This window comes from Pezoporus occidentalis, unplaced genomic scaffold (assembly GCF_034315485.1).
Source record: "Pezoporus occidentalis ecotype Australia unplaced genomic scaffold, CSIRO_AGI_Poc_V1 ctg93, whole genome shotgun sequence".
NCBI classification, from domain to species: Eukaryota; Metazoa; Chordata; class Aves; order Psittaciformes; family Psittacidae; genus Pezoporus; species Pezoporus occidentalis.
In genome coordinates this window covers 4,837,155-4,852,812 of record NW_026916294.1, presented here as the reverse complement: position 1 = coordinate 4,852,812, position 15,658 = coordinate 4,837,155, and the positions used below count along the sequence as shown (strand labels likewise).

Below are 15,658 nucleotides of genomic sequence, written 5' to 3'. Positions count from 1 at the left end.
CATTTGGTAAGGCTGAACACCAGGGCTTGCTCTTCACACAAAGCACACCCTCCTATTTACATGAAAACATGGTAACAGCTGCCTTTGCATGAATTAAGTCACCATTTTCCCCACTAAACTCATCTTCAAGGCCCTTTTCATACCCACATGGAGCCCTGCCATCCTGGCTACGAGATGGCTGGGTGAAAGGATCAGGGCCTTTCACTGCTCTTTGTTTCCCTGGATCCCACTTTGAGCAGTATGGGACCTGATCCATCAGGCAGCATAACATAAGAAACTGCATAACAGTTGTTAAGAAAAACAAGCTCACATTCCTCCTTTCAGTAGGGAGAGATTTCCCCACAGCTGGAGGGGGATATCTCACAACCATAGCTTGCTTGTGTGGCTCCTTGTACTAAAGCTGATACCCTTGGTGGCTGCCGATGAGCTATTGTCCTGTTCTGCAGTGACCACCCCTAAGCATCCGACTATATGTCTGATCCCCCTCAACATGGTGCTTAACACTCAGCTGTGTCTTCCCAGCACACTTCTAAAGTATATTAAAAGTAAATTGCCACATTAGTTATCTTGACATTAAATTGTTAAATCCAGGCAGACTGTAAGTCTGGGGTCTTTAAGGAGTACTTATCGTCTTACTCATTGTACTCTTGATTCTTCATGAAGATTCTTAAAAGGAATTCAAATTCTTGGTCCTCCATTGCAGCAGGAACAACAGCGTAGGTTCCTGGGCTCAAGATAAAGTAGGTGGTCACGTCTCGAGTCAGGGCAAAAGTCTGTTTCAGAACTTTGGAGTTCTCCTGAAAGAAAAATGCAAGAGGTTATCTCCCCCCTGTGTCAGCAACTGAAGTAAATCAGCAACTTGCACCCACAGCAGCCTCACATTCCCCCACAGCTCTCTAAATACACATCCATCTAACATGCCTTAACCTCCGCAGTGACATGAAAAGCCCATCCAGGTGACACACTTCGTTCAAGGACACATCAAAAATGAACAAGGGTGGAAGAACTGAAAGAACCAGAAGGCAGAATGAATGTATGTGGGTTTGAAGAGAACTTGGATTGACATTGAGCAGACTGGAGCTCATGAAGGACTCAAGGATGAATACTCTTACTAAAACTAGCCCTGAGTTCTAGTGTGACTCAGAAAGCTCACTAAGCATCGCACCCAGATGACAACGCTTCAAGAATCACAACCCAAACCTTCTAGCAAGTGTCACACAAAACCAGAATATTCTGATCTTCTGTTATTCCAGTATTTTTGCTGAGATGAAACAAATATAATGCAGCAGCTATTACTATGATGACACGTTAAGATAGCATAATAAAAAACCCTTCCTAAACATACTCCCCAAAATACATCAGCATGTATAAATTCCATTTAGAATGGTTATACAGCGTGGCAGAGTTATTTATGAGCCATGCCTTTGGGAGACAATAACATAAAACTGCTATTTTGGAAGAAAAAAAAACACATAAAAAGATGACTACTGTTAGAGACGGCTGGGAGGTATGTAGACTGCCAAGTATTATGGGTCAGACCTGGAACAGATAGGAACGGGCACTGCTGCAAAGAAATAAATGGTGTAATCCATTTTTTACTTTTGGGTCTCATTGCACAATCCTTCTGGTAAAAAGCAGCAGCAGATTAATACCTCAACGGAGTCAAAACCGGTGTGAGATAAGAATCAGGCTCTATACATTGCTCAGATCTATCACACAACATTAAACTTCCCTCACAGCCATGTGTTAGCGTTCCACGTCCATATTTAATCAAAGCCTTCCTGGAGCTATCAGATATGCCCATTCTGGTTTGCATCCTTGCCTGCACTGCATTCCCCCCTCGTGCCGCCCAGAGATAACACTCTTTACTTCACAGCAGCAGTCTCTAAACGTACTGAGCAATGAATGATGCTGCTAAGGAATAATGGCAGTGAAAGCAGTTCAGGGAGGAAGAGTGAAGCCACATGAACCTTAGCAATTGCACTCTCCGCGTGCAAAGAAAACCCCTTGTAAACTTTTGTGCAGTGATGACACCTCTGACCGCTCTCAGGCAGCAAGGCTAGGTATTGGGAAATAGACTGAGAGAACAGCACTGTAAACCTACCCTGGTTTTAGCTCCTGGCTTTTGCTTCTACCAGGGCAGGATGCTAGGCTGGCTGTGAGGAGCTGGCATGATATATGATATGAGGACTTAGGCATGATGGATGGGGTAATAGTTTCTGTATAATCTGCTGTGTGGATCTGTAACAATACGGTACCATTACATTACTAAAAGCTATGGCATGATACAGCAGCTCATCTGTCCGCTTTCCCTCACTGACCAGGTGTTCCACAGTAATCCTGGTGTCTCTAGCAATCTCTGCTCTGACCTTGCCCTCCAGGTCCTGTGTAGGAGACCACTTAGGGTTAGAAGCCCAAACTGAGCCTGAGGTGAGCTATGGACACAGAGGTCATGTCAATCAGACTTGACATACTCATCAAATTCTGTCTTCGGGAACATACCAAGAGAGAAAAACTAAATGACCACACTTGAGCATCAACTGGAGGGGAAGAGAGGCATTCTAAATATGAAGAAAGAATAGACAAAATCTGCCCAAAGTCTACCTCCTGATTAAACAAACCCTTTACAAGGGACCCAAGACCTCTCAGTGAGGGTCATTTCTGTTATATGGGTAACTAGTCAAGGCGGACACACATCATGCAAGAGTATGCAGGGACCTCATTTACTTGTGATTGCTGGGATAGAGCTGATGATGACGCTGGAAGAAGAGTGTTCCCCATTTAGCAGGAGCAGCAGCTCTTTCCAAGTGGCACCATGAGCTCCGTGGAGCCCTGCAGGCCTGCTATCTATCTGCTCCAGGCAGTGGATCTCCCCGCACAGGGATAGTCAGTTCCACTTGCTGGAGGGCTGCTCTTTTTGGTACAATTTCTGTTTCTTAGACACTGTTTTTGATGAGCTACAAAGCCATGCTCTTCCTTTATGCTGCGAGACTTAAGGCATCTATTATTCAAAGTCTGCGACTAGGGAAAACCTCTCCAGTGATCAGGGGAATGTGAAGTTAGGGTCATAGCAGTCTCTGCTTGCTTTTATTCTTCAGGCTAAGAACAACTCCCTCCCACACTCCTCAGCCAACAACAGAAACACTTTGGAAAAGGCTGGCATCAATCCGCACTAGCAGTTGCATTTTCAGTATGGCTGGTGATGCTCTGACAACTGCCCTTGGAATGTCGCCTCCCTGGAGAGTCACCAGGAAAAAGCCTCAAGGATATTGTAGTGAAGGTCCCAGGTATCCATGTGGATTACCTCCACACTGGTCTTGAGCAATGCCTATTTTGTAAATGGGTTTTGCATGTTTTTTCTGTGATAGGAAAGGAGGAGTTGAGTAAAACAGGCCCATTTGGGGGAACAAGAAGACATTTGCTTCCCTATTAGACCTGGAGTATTGCTCACATTCCATGGTTAGTGCTGGCTGCCATGCTCTGTGCTGGGCCAGCAGTGCATGTCACCAGTACTGCTGGGCACAGAGAACATTGCCCTGGCATGTCTTGTACCTAGCGACTAGTACCCTAGTGCCTAGGGAAGCGAGGGACTCCCTCATTTCCCCAGAGCTATTCTGGGATGCTACAGAACTCAATGTTCAACCTTTCATCTCTTAATACACAAATAAAGAAAACTAAGCCTTCCTTACTCTACTTTTCCTGCAATGTTCTATGACAGAAGGCATCCAGAAATTTATTGCAAATACTGTCTGCTCTCTTTTTGAGGCTTGAAAGGCAATTCAGTCTCTCATTTCCCTGTACAGGTATAATAAACCACACAGAAAACGAAGACATGTAGTGATAGGAGAAGGGGGAATGGCTTTAAACCAAAAAAGGGTAGATTTAGGTTAGATATAACAAAGAAACTCTTTCCTGTGAGGGTGATGAGGTCCTGGCACAGGGTGCCCAGAGGAGCTGTGGCTGCCCCATCCCTCGCAGTGCTCAGGGCCAGGCTGGACAGGGCTTGGAGCAACCTGGTCTTGTGGAAGGTGTCCCTGCCTGTGGCAGGGGGTTGGAACTGGATGAGCTTTAAGGTCCCTTCCAACCCAAACCATTCTGTGTCATTCTATGATACCTGATTGTGCTTACCATGGTGATCAAAAAGCCAATTTTCAGGTTTTTTGCATCCTGCGCATTCTCAGCATGTTTTTGCATGAGTGAAATTACCACGTTATAAGTTTTTGGTTCATAATCCATCACTTTGAAAAAATACTGAGGGTTCATTGAAACTGCACCTGCTGGGAAAGTGTTAATAGATTAATAGTAGCCACATAAGCCTATTGTATAAGATCTTGCTATGAACACAGAGGAACAGGTTGTTACTGCTCCAAGATCCTTTGAGAGCACTGTAGTCTCTCCATTACCAGGAGCTGAGGCATCTGGAGTTGAATTAATTGCACATTAATCATTCTAGAAATCTCTGGCGAAGTCATAAAAGTCATGCAGATTTCTCACCCCATTACATCTGCTTCACCTGCATGGCACACTTTCCCTGAGGCACAAACACAGTGATTCTTAATCGGCTGCCTAACCCAGTGGCTGAACTGAGAAGGGCTGCGGCTTGGAGAGCATTGTCAGTAAAAGAAAAAGACAAAATGGTCCAAAGCTATCCTTCCCTTCCTCCCTGTTATTGTCGAGCACAGAGAGAATAGGCTTTTTTTGGACAAGGTTTTGGTTAATAGGGACTGTTCCTGATAAGAAAGCAGGAAAATGTCCAAAATGGGGAAAAAAAGAAGTGAGATGGCAGCATCTGCTTAAACCAGTCTAGACTTTAAGCCATGTAGCTGTGTTGCATGGCCTTGAAAGCTGAAATTTAGCCCACTTGTTCGGACAGGAACTTTAGTAGACGGCTGATGGAAAACACAGCTCCAAGGAAAATAGCTCTGCCTGCATGTTCTCAACTTCAGCCCTTGCATCTCCTTCCTGAGTCCCAGTACCTATGGTGTGCAGCAATACAGACGTTGCTTTGTTATCTCCCCTTGAGACATAGTGATCAAGGTTACAAGGAGGAGGCTAAAACCTATAAGGCAAATCAGAATTTGCATTGCCAGAAGAGTCCTTGCCCAGGCAGTAAACCCAGAGGTCTTATCTGCCCAAAGGCCTTTCTACCCTTGAAAATAGAGCTTTGTATCACAATTCTTTCCTTTGATATCTATTTAATTTCAGAGTATTTCTTGCTCTGTAAAATCAGCTTTGCCAGACCAGACTTTCAGGTGAGATCCCCAGTAACAGCTATTGCAACTGGCTGAAAGACAAGCACATTTTGATGTAAAGAGTTCAGGGCTTCTAAATCACAGTTCTCCTGTTTTAACTCAGCAGCCGGCTCCACTGCTTTGTTTCTGCCTCTTTAGCTGATAGGTGCTGTAATGGGAAAGGGAGGTATTAGCAACTGGCAATCAATGTTTCTGCAATTCAGTGCTCAAAGCACATGTTTTAGTGTAAGCACCAGTGGAGAGGAGGAGAGGACTGGGTAACTGCAATGAGTGTTCATTACCTGAGGAATAGTTACTCCTGCCAGTGGCAAGGACTGGTCTCCACAGGTTGATGTGCCTCTCCAGACACCACGCTGTGCAGTGCTGATCTCCAAAGTCCAGAAACGTTGGAGTGTTGTTACATATATACAGCCAGGAAAACTGCTCCTGGAAGCTTTCACAGGACATCCTGCACAGAAGGATTGAAATTTCACCTTTCAGTCTGAGACATCGGTCAGGCATTCATGTTCACTCTCCACATCTTTAGAAGAGGATTACAGGGAGCGCTACAGGCTATAGCTGAGCTTGCTGATACTTCACAGAAGTCAGCTCTCAATGCTTTTAACTGCACCTGAAGCCCCAGGGAAATTACAGGGCATGCTCAGTGGTACCCAGGTGCAGCCCTGTTCATCTCCAGCACATCCCTGCCACTGCACTTTGCTTTGTCCCTCCGGTGTCCTGCCCTGCACTCATGCTTTGCTCAAGCGTCCAGTGTCTATCTTAGACCAGCCAATTGTTCCCCTGCTTTCCTCAGAGCCTCACAGAGCAAGTGTGCACTTTCTGAACAGCAGCAGCTCTTCTAAAGGATGATAACCGGATCTGGGAGTATTTGAGGCTGTGAAAAACCACAAGCAGCCAAGTGCACACAACCTAAGGTTCATAGAATCACAGAGGGGTTTGGGTTAGAAGGGACCTTAAAGCTCATCGAGTTCCAACCCCTGCCATGGGCAGGGACACCTTCCACTAGACCAGGTTGCTCCAAGCCCCATCCAACCTGGCCTTGAACACTGCCAGGGATGAGGCAGCCACAGCTTCTCTGGGCACCCTGTGCCAGCGCCTCAGCACCCTCACAGGGAAGAACTTCTGCCTCAGGTCTAATCTAAATCTCCCCCCTGTCATGTTAAAGCCATTCCCCCTTGTCCTGTCACTACAGGCCCTTATAAAAGGCCCCTCTCCAGGTTTCTTGTAGCCCCTTTAGGTATTAGAAGACTGTTATAAGGTCTTCCCTGAGTCCTCTTCTGCAGGCTCAACACCCTTAGCTCTCTCAGACTGCCTTCAGAGGAGAGGTGCTCCAAGCCTCTGATCATCTTTGTGGTCTCCTGTGGACTCACTCAAGCAGTTCTATGTCTCTCTTGTGCTGTTGCCCCCAGCTCTGAGCACAGCTCAAGCTCAGTGTTTTATGGGGAAGGACAATGTGACAAAATGACCAAGTCTCAGCCAGCTGGATTTTTACTTCTCTCACTTTTCCTTTTTTTTTTATCTTTCCCACCAGCTTGGTGCTTAATCCTGGCCAGCTCCATTTCTCCAGGTCTTGTTTCCTCTGAAACCATCAGGTCAGGACAACTGCCTAAATGGCTCTTCTTTTATAATGAATGTGAACAGAAACCTGGCAGAGAGAAGGAGCAATAGGGACATACCAAAATTCTCCATCATCCTTGTTTCTGAGGAGGGCTTCTCTGTCTTTTGACTCAACATGGTCCCACTGAGGAGAGCTGCAAACAGGAAGAAATCAACAAGCAGATGTGAAGCACAACTCTCCATCTCCCTGGCCAGCCCGTTCCTCTAACCAGCCCATCAAGTCATGAGGGATGAGGAGGGGTGAGCAAACTGCACATCAGGAACGGGACTGCACGTTGTATCTTCATACCCAAAGCCAGCAAACAGCTCTGCACCTCTGCTGTGCCTGAGTTGGCCACCCTAGGATGGGGAACCCTGACTCTGCCTTCCAAGCCCCAGTCACCTGTCCATGTGGTGGAGAGCTTAGTGGGTATCAAGGCAAAGCGCTGTGAAGTGCTGATATTACATTGATGTGTAGAGGGCACATTAGCCAGTCAAATGGGTTGTTTCCAAGCAGCATGTTTATAATTAAGAGTTAATTGTACTTTCTGCAGAGTTTAAGATAAATAAAAAGAGCACGAATCAATAATTTATTGATTTATGCAGTTTACCTGTGAATGTGCTTTACTGACATTTCTACTGCTGTTAGGATTACAGCTCACCCTTCCAAAGAACAGGAGGATTCTGTCTGAGCAGATAGCTATTATCCCAGCCCTAAACATGTCTGCACCCCCCGCCAACCCATCCAGACACAACACGCTAGCCTGACTTTTCTCAGCAGAGAAAAGTGATCCTAGCAACAGGGAGAGGCAGGATGCTATTAAATCACATGAGAGTGACACATGAACATCTCTCTAGTCAGGCAACCACTGATGCAATTCCACCAGGAAGACTAATATCTATTTATCTATAAAACACTGTTGCAGTCTTCCTCTGTATCATTCCTTTCCTCAGAAAAGAGCAGTGAGGTTATACACAAAGCAGCAAAGTGGTCTTTGCATCTCCAAAGCTGTGTGCAGGATCCAAAAGATCAGTTCAAGCCATACAGCAGCACTTTGCCTTTGCAATAACCAATGACCCTTTTTCTCTCTCTGTGTTCAATACTGCATAAAAATACTGCCCTACTCACATTGACTCTTCTAACCATCCTTTTCCCACATTCAGACTCATAGGAAGGGGAAGAAGGAGCAAGAAGGAAGATGCATGATTGCTGCAGGAGAATTCAATAGAAGCAGCCAGCCAGTGTCTAGGGAAGTGGCCAGAGCTTACTCCAGGTAATAACAACTCTTTCATCCATGACTTATCTGGATTTACCCACTGGGAAAAATGTACACATAGACAAAAAGGGATACCTGAGCTAGGCCTAGTGATAAACACATAAAATCAATGCTGCATTAGTTTTTCCCACATTGGATTTCTGTGGGGAGTCGCTTTGCAGATAGAAAGAACACTTATAATGAACTGATTTAGAAATGTCCTTTTCATTACAATGGATGCAATGCAGAGATCCTCTACAATAAGCCTATAAAAAGTCATCCTTCTTATGAGATTAAATCTTTAAGACCATACTTATCACTCCAAGCCCCCTTCCACTCCCCATGGCCCCATGGATTCCAGATCCTGATGATGTGTATCCACCTATTCTTGTAGCATATCTATAAAGAAAGAAAAATAAACTCAGTCACAGCTTTTCACAATTGTGATATTCAGTGATGAGGTGGATAATGAAAAGGATCTTCTTCCATACCTGAGACCTGCTTTAACTTCAGATCTCATTTGACTGCAGCTAAAAATCAGCGCCTTTTGCTACAGCATAAAGGAATGACATGTGGGAGAAAACTGTGCCCGATATGCTTTCCTGAAGACAGTGAAGAGCTGACACACAGGGAAGCAGCAGCATTCCTGCCACGCCGCATGACTTCAGCGGCCTTGGGAAATTCCAGTGTCTAATTCTGCACATCTAATGGTGTGAGTCAGCAAAGGCAGAAACTTTGGGGAGTGAGGTCACCAGACTGCCTGGAGTGAATGTCAACAGTGAGCATGAAGAGATGACGATAAACAGAACCTGCAGCTCTATATCTACAGCACTGTGGCTTCCAACAGCTGCGGTTCCAGTGCTTTTCTTGTCTTGATGTTACTGGTTTAAACCAGAAGCAACTCACTTGCACCAGTCAAAGTGGAAAGGAGAAGCAAACCTTTTGTTTCCAGCTCTCCTTATGCACACAGACAGTGCTGGAAACAAATGCCATGGCAGTCTCTTCTCAAGCAAAGGTCTAGCCTGTGGCCAGCCTCAAGTCATCCCACACAGGACACCCCCATGGATGCCTTGGCAAAGGGGCAAAGACTGTTTCTCCTCTCCGCACACATCATGAGCAGCACCATGCTGAAACAGCCTGCTTCCTCTCCAATAGCATTCAGGATCCTTCCACCCCTGTGTTGGGGAGAACCAGCTGGGGCTCTCTCTGTAGCCCAGCAACCTTTATCCTTCCATTTTGGAGCCTCTTGGCTACAAGTCCTCCAACAAGAAGCACGCTGACTGATCACGGCACACAGCGTGCCATGGCATGTGGGGCTATGAACCAAGCTTATACAGAAAATCATGGGAAGAAGGGAGAAAATAACTTAGGTAAAACAATGTCCCCTTTCCAGAGTACTTTAAATTCTGAGATTAAAATGTGTTTTAGCTCTCTTGCTTGATAGCACTGCCACTGTTTGGTTTCCTTCTTGGCCATGCTCACGGTTAACTCTCCCTGTGTGCCCTACAGCTTACTGGGGTAAGCCATGTTCTGACTTCTGGCTGTAAAAAAAACCCTCTCATTTCTTTTGATCTGTGTGATAAATGGGTCCTGCTTTCAGATCAGCAATATTAATACCTAGCCAGGAGAAGTTCTGCATGAGTAGAACAGCTTTAAAAGATGGAGAAATGCTGTTCCTGAACCAGTGAGTTATTTACTTTTCACACAGTGATTTTTGGCAGCTTGTGATGGAGCTGAACAAACGTAGACCTGCATTATATGACAAATTCCACAGTTTCAGCCAGTGATTCTATTCCCATTTGAAAAGGAAAAGTGAATTTTTCAAGAGTCAGCATGGAATGCAAATCCCTGGAAATGGCTGTATTTGCTGTTGAAGCGCCCTAAAACAAAAGTGAATTAAAGTCGCATTAGAAAAAATAGATTTTCTCCCTATTCCCATTGTGCCAGAATCCTTCCATCTCCTGGAATCTGAGTTACGTGCTTTCAACAACCCCTCCTAAGTGTGAAGCTAATCAAAATTCCTCTGAACAGAGCAGCAATGTGATTGTCCTGTAGTGGATCACCAATACAAGAACAAGTCCTTGATCTTACCTTCTCAGCTCCAGTGACAGTGTAGGCATGACCCTGTACAATCCCATTCTTCAGCTCTATATTCCTCATGAGCTGCAGAAGGGAGAGAGCACAGCTTTTAACTCTCTGCCACACTGCAGATGTATGGCCATCAACCCCCACAACTGTCACTTGGCATGGCACAAAAACACAAGACTTACTTTTGACTACAGCATCATCTCAGATACTCTGGCTCCAGAGGAACGTGACTGTTGGTTCCCACTGCAGCCATAAGCAGGTCAGTAAATTTAACAACACTACAGGTCCTCACATATTTCCAAGTTCTTCAATGGACCAGAGCTGCTGCAACTGCAGAATAACCTGGACTGGGTCACTGGCAGGATTTCTCTGCCACCCACAGCCCAGTATCAGCCACCTGAGCTGAGGGGCTAATCCTTGGCTTGTTTGGAAGACAAGCTTCATGTCCCAGTGAAGCAGGCAGGCACTACATGTGCCATATATCACACTTTGCAGTCTTCCCTTACATGCTGTAAAGAGAAGCCTTGGCAACCTTTTAGCAAGACACTTGCTGAGCATCACAAAGCCTTTTGCAGCTTCCCAGCAGTAACACCTGTAGCCTGCAAATCACAAGGCGATAACAGCATCCTCTCACAGAAGAGAGGTGCATTTTGGCTTTGCTAGAACCAATCACAAAGCTGGGAGGTCAAAACCAGTCCTGCTGATAGAAGATACCACTTGCAGTGGAATTAGCCAGGAGAGAAGCCACAGACCCCATTCTGACAGAGCAATCCATCTACACATCTACCAAAAGCCTTTATATTCCTTACTGCATAACTGTGTCTACTTTCTGCTGCCAAGATCTCTCCAGGCATCCATAGACCGTAGCTATTGCACAGAGTGATTCTGGACTTCCTTTTTCAGTAAAAGGAGCAGCCTTTATGCACACATAGTAAGCCAGGAGACGGATGCTACTGGCCCTGTGACTCACCTGGCCTGAGGTGCTACACCCCATCAGACAATGAGATTTGTCAGCTGCCTTCAGTATCTCATGCAGATCAGGAGGAGGATCCTTCAAGGAAAACTGTACTTGGACTCCACCTGTGAAGTCTACTAAAGCATCAGAAGGGTAGCCCCCATGCAAGTGCTGGTAGGAACCCTGCAACCTGAAAGAAACCAAATCCCAAGAAGTTAGTTAGTCCTCACACTCTGTTTTAATAAACAATGCACAGTGATGGCTTTCAAAATGGACATGCACATCAAGGTGGTGAGCACTGGGTATGTAGACACTGGGACCAGTTAATGAAAGGAAACATGACTGAAATACATGGCCAAGCACAACACACACTGTGGAACGAATGAGGCAGAGGGACTTTTTCCTATGTATTCATCCACATGTGACACAGCTGTCTGGAGCCATTTACAGACAAAGGAAAATAGTAAGGTGCATCTCATGCCAATGAAGACATGATATGGGATATGAGCTGCATCGCATCATGAAATACCCAGTTTCCTTCTTCTGAACAGGAAGGGAGCCAAGGGTTGAACAGTTCAGACGGATGTTTCAGATCAAACAGAGCTGAACTCTTAGTTTCTACATCATATTTTGTCATGATTCTTCACAAAAATGGCCAGTATCCCTTTGCAAATGCAAAATAGGAAGAAGAGAGAGGTGAAGGTATTTGCCCATGCTCCCAAGGCAAGACAGAAATGAGGTTTCAGCACTGTTCCGAATTCACTCTGCTAGAGTGCAATAATAGGATAATAATTTAATATTGCCACCACAGTCCTTGTTGTTTTTATCGTGCACTTTTTATTGAGACAGCAAATAAGCTGGAACATGCCGTACTTAGAGCAGGTAGAGCATGCTGTTAAACCCCACCATACACACTGTATTTAATGAATGTAATCAAATGAAGTCTGCAGCTAATTGTATTTTGAAGGGCTGTCCTTGTCCTACACTGATGAAAAGAATTTGTCATGGGCACCGGGGAACAACTTCTCAAATGGGAATCTTATAAACAGCATCGCTTGCAACTTTAATTTAATAGAGGTTTGGTTTGCTTTGTAATTAAAATCTTATGCAGCAAATTGATGCTGAATCCTGAGTCAACTTTTCTGAGAGAACTCTGGGCAAAATGTATCCTATTCCTGAGACGCCCAAATGCTGCTTTAACATTTGTTTGTTCCTGACCAAATCTGCCAAAACAATTAGCTCTCTTCTTCAGCTTCCCTTTACTGCATTGCAAATGTTACACCAGCTTGAGCTAGGGCAGGTGTACCAAGTTCTAGCCCTTTATACTACCCCTGGTACATGAATGTCTCTTCAGCATGTTTAATAATGGGCAATGTTACAGGTGCTAAGGGACCACACTCTGATCTCTTTACACCTCAGAGGATTTGAAAGGTGATTATCTCTTTATTAATCATCATTAACCCTGCAGTACTTTAGGGACCTCAACCAAGAGTCAGCACGCTCTGTGTGAAATGAGAGCTGACCAGAGACTCACTGGAGCGCATATGTTGTGCCTGGACATGTTCTTCAGCCATGCATCCTCTCACTGCCTGCTCCAAATGTCTGCATGGTCTCTGATTAGTCACTGTAAGCAGAGGCAATTCCAGCTTAGAGTTCACAGAGGAAAACACAGAAAGGAAAACAGGCAAAGTCTGCTTGAAGTAAGGAGGAGATGCCCAGCCCCTTTTGTGTCACCAGCCATTGCCCGCTTCATTTTACTCCCCAGGCATTAACATCCCAGAGTTGGACTGGGTGCATTTAGATCTTCCGCCCGAGACCAACAACTCCAGGTTGTGTTGGCTCTGTGTATGCGTGCAGCCACAGCTCCTTGCATAAGCACAGCACAACAATCACAGTTGCTAGCCTGAACTCCTCCCTGTATGCCTTGTGTAAAGCAAAGGGTGAAACCACATGTAGAGAGCATTCAGCAGTGGGTGGAAGAATAGACCAGGTATGTTTACTTGGCATATGCTTTTTCCAGCAAGGATGGCCAGAATTCATTAGACGTTCGAGGGTGTACAGACAGGTATCTTCCATTTAGGAATGGCAGCCGGTCATCTATCACTACATCCACCCAGTCTCCATATTGCCAGAACTGGAAATTAAGAAAAGAAAGAGTACAGATGAGCCCCTTTCAAGAGCTGATACTCATGTCAAGCAACAGCCTCCTGAAATAGCGCAGGAATGAATCTAAAACATGGATATGTGCAAGTTCTCTCCTGAAATGCTTCAGGCTAATTGTTAAACAAGCTCCCAAGTGGCTGGATTTCCAAGTGGCAAGGGAAGTCTTTTGGGAATATAAATAGTCCTGTAAACAGTGGGAGGAAGTATTAAACAGGGGGAATATGCAAATATTCTTGGGCAATAGGAAGCATTCGAGACGATAAAGAACAATCGTGCAGATGGTTCAGTGAGCCTTATTCCTTAGCTGCGCTTGAATTTTCCCCTGCAGCACAGCTCTTGGCCAAAGAGCCTCTGTCAAGATCCAGTCTCTAGTGTTTCTTTCCTTTGTGCTTCAGCTAAGACTCTGAGCTATTGTAATGGACAGGAACTGTGTACTGACTAAGGACTGTTTTGACGTGTTATCCATCTCCTTGATAGATGAGGAGGATGCAGGCGGTCTCTCCAGCATGTGGACAGAGCAGGTGTTTCTCCAGCTGATGAAACCTTTCAAGGGAGAAGATAGGGGAAAAGATGTTTTGGGATGAACTAAAGGAGCCATTTCCAGAGTCATTAGCAGATTAATGTAGCTTAGCATGATTCGCAATCATAAGAGGCCAAGCTCTTATTTGCAGTAATGCTAAGGACTCCTGTGGAAGTATGCCAGCAATAGATTTAGTCCAGCATGATTTTATTTTAACAGCTTTGGTCAATGAAAAACCTCAAAAAGAGCTGTTCTGTTAGAAAAGCACAAGACCAGATGTGCCCAGCAACAAAGCGGTTTATAGTCTGCTAAGCACAAAGCAGGTTTGATCCTACTCACATCCTGCCTCACCCCAGCCTCTCACTTCCTACATTAGTTGTGGCAGGAGGTGGCACAGTTGGACTCCTGAACTTGAGCTCCAGCAGTAATTGGAGGGTTCTGCTTGATTTTGGCAGGACAGGGTTTGAGAAAAAGCCTGCCACCAGCTGTCCTCAGCCCAAAAGGGAGACAGACAAAGGGAGAGTCCAAAAGGAGCTGCCTTTTCATCATCCAACATACTGTCACCAGTCAACACCAGCCAACAGGTCTGCATAGAGAAAAGGTGTGACATCCCGCCACGCTCCCCTATGGTGCTCCACGTGCAAGCCCAAGAGGTGAAAAAGGAAAACAATATGGAACTGCCCATGGGGATTAATGCAGTCCAAACCCACTGAGTGATGTTTTTAAAACCCCAGGTTCTTTGGCAGGGAAATGAAGCTTGGAGGCCTTCTGAAAACAGCATTATATTTTTCTTTCCTGGATAAAGAGAGCTACTTTGCCCTGACTGCCGCAGACTTTCAGATAGTGGCCTCATCTGAGCTCACAAAGACAGGAAAAGCCCCAATGGGAATGAAAAACCTCATGGAAAATCCTAGGATGCTCTGGGAGTGCAAGAGTGGTAGAGGAGAAGCCACTGTCCTGCATATGCCTTCAGAGAGGGCCAAAGCTTTCACTTCGAGGCTTGAGAGTCTGGCTTCATGGAATTCCTTTATACCCTCAGGATTTAAAGTACTGCAGCCAGGAATATGACAGTAAATGAAACAAAGAATTCCTGTGTAGGCAGGCTGCAAAGAGGGAAGTTCTTTGCTTCCACATTTGTGGGGAGCCTTTTAAATCAGGACTTCATTTTCCTGGGATTAGAAGAGAAGGAAAAACAAATGGACAGTTGCAAGATGACAATACTGTGTTGTTATTTCACCCCATTGTTTTCCTCCTTTGGCAGGATGTTGCATAAATCCAGTTCTGGAATTGAGCAAGGTGAAAACCCCAACAGTTTCAACCTCTCTTTTCCATGGTGTTAGAAGGCACCTTTTGGATGTGTCCTGAAACAGAGATCTTGACCACTTCTGTCCTTTAAAGATTTCATTAGGAACATTAGCACTCAGGGCAGATCCCCCCTGCTTTGAGCTGATGCACTGTGCCATACATAGTCCCTACAGCATACTTAGGTTTCTAACCAGGCTGAGCTACTGCTGCTCCCTGCCACAACATGTGGCACACCTTTGCCTCACAGGCATCAGAGCTTCCGTGGCAGAGAAAGTGATTCCTAGACAAACACAGGATTAACTTTATCCCTGGTGATATAGCATCAGTGTAATTATTCCCTAGATAAAAACATCACTCATCTCTACTACAGCTGATGAAGTGCTTAACACCTTTAACTCTTGCAGCTGAACAGCCAGTGTTGTGTAGGAAGACTGAAGCAGCCTGAGAAGCAACATGCTCCAGATCCAAAAAGGTGAAAAAAAGTTATAAGCTCAAATTATTATGCTAGCATATGATATGGCTC

General features: G+C 45.2%; 1 protein-coding gene across 1 annotated transcript in view; it reads right to left on the bottom strand.

Annotated features, from left to right (window-relative positions):
- CAPN13 (calpain 13) overlaps nucleotides 1-15,658 on the bottom strand; it is a 48,517-nt gene that overhangs the window by 17,901 nt on the left and 14,958 nt on the right. Inside the window, exons 5-12 of the mRNA XM_062605706.1 lie at nucleotides 13,148-13,281; nucleotides 11,163-11,337; nucleotides 10,196-10,267; nucleotides 8,418-8,503; nucleotides 6,929-7,003; nucleotides 5,534-5,700; nucleotides 4,129-4,274; nucleotides 637-797 (exon numbers count right to left, since the gene is read on the bottom strand). Coding sequence (XP_062461690.1) covers nucleotides 637-797; nucleotides 4,129-4,274; nucleotides 5,534-5,700; nucleotides 6,929-7,003; nucleotides 8,418-8,503; nucleotides 10,196-10,267; nucleotides 11,163-11,337; nucleotides 13,148-13,281 — 1,016 coding nt within the window. The remainder of the gene's footprint in view (nucleotides 1-636; nucleotides 798-4,128; nucleotides 4,275-5,533; nucleotides 5,701-6,928; nucleotides 7,004-8,417; nucleotides 8,504-10,195; nucleotides 10,268-11,162; nucleotides 11,338-13,147; nucleotides 13,282-15,658) is intronic.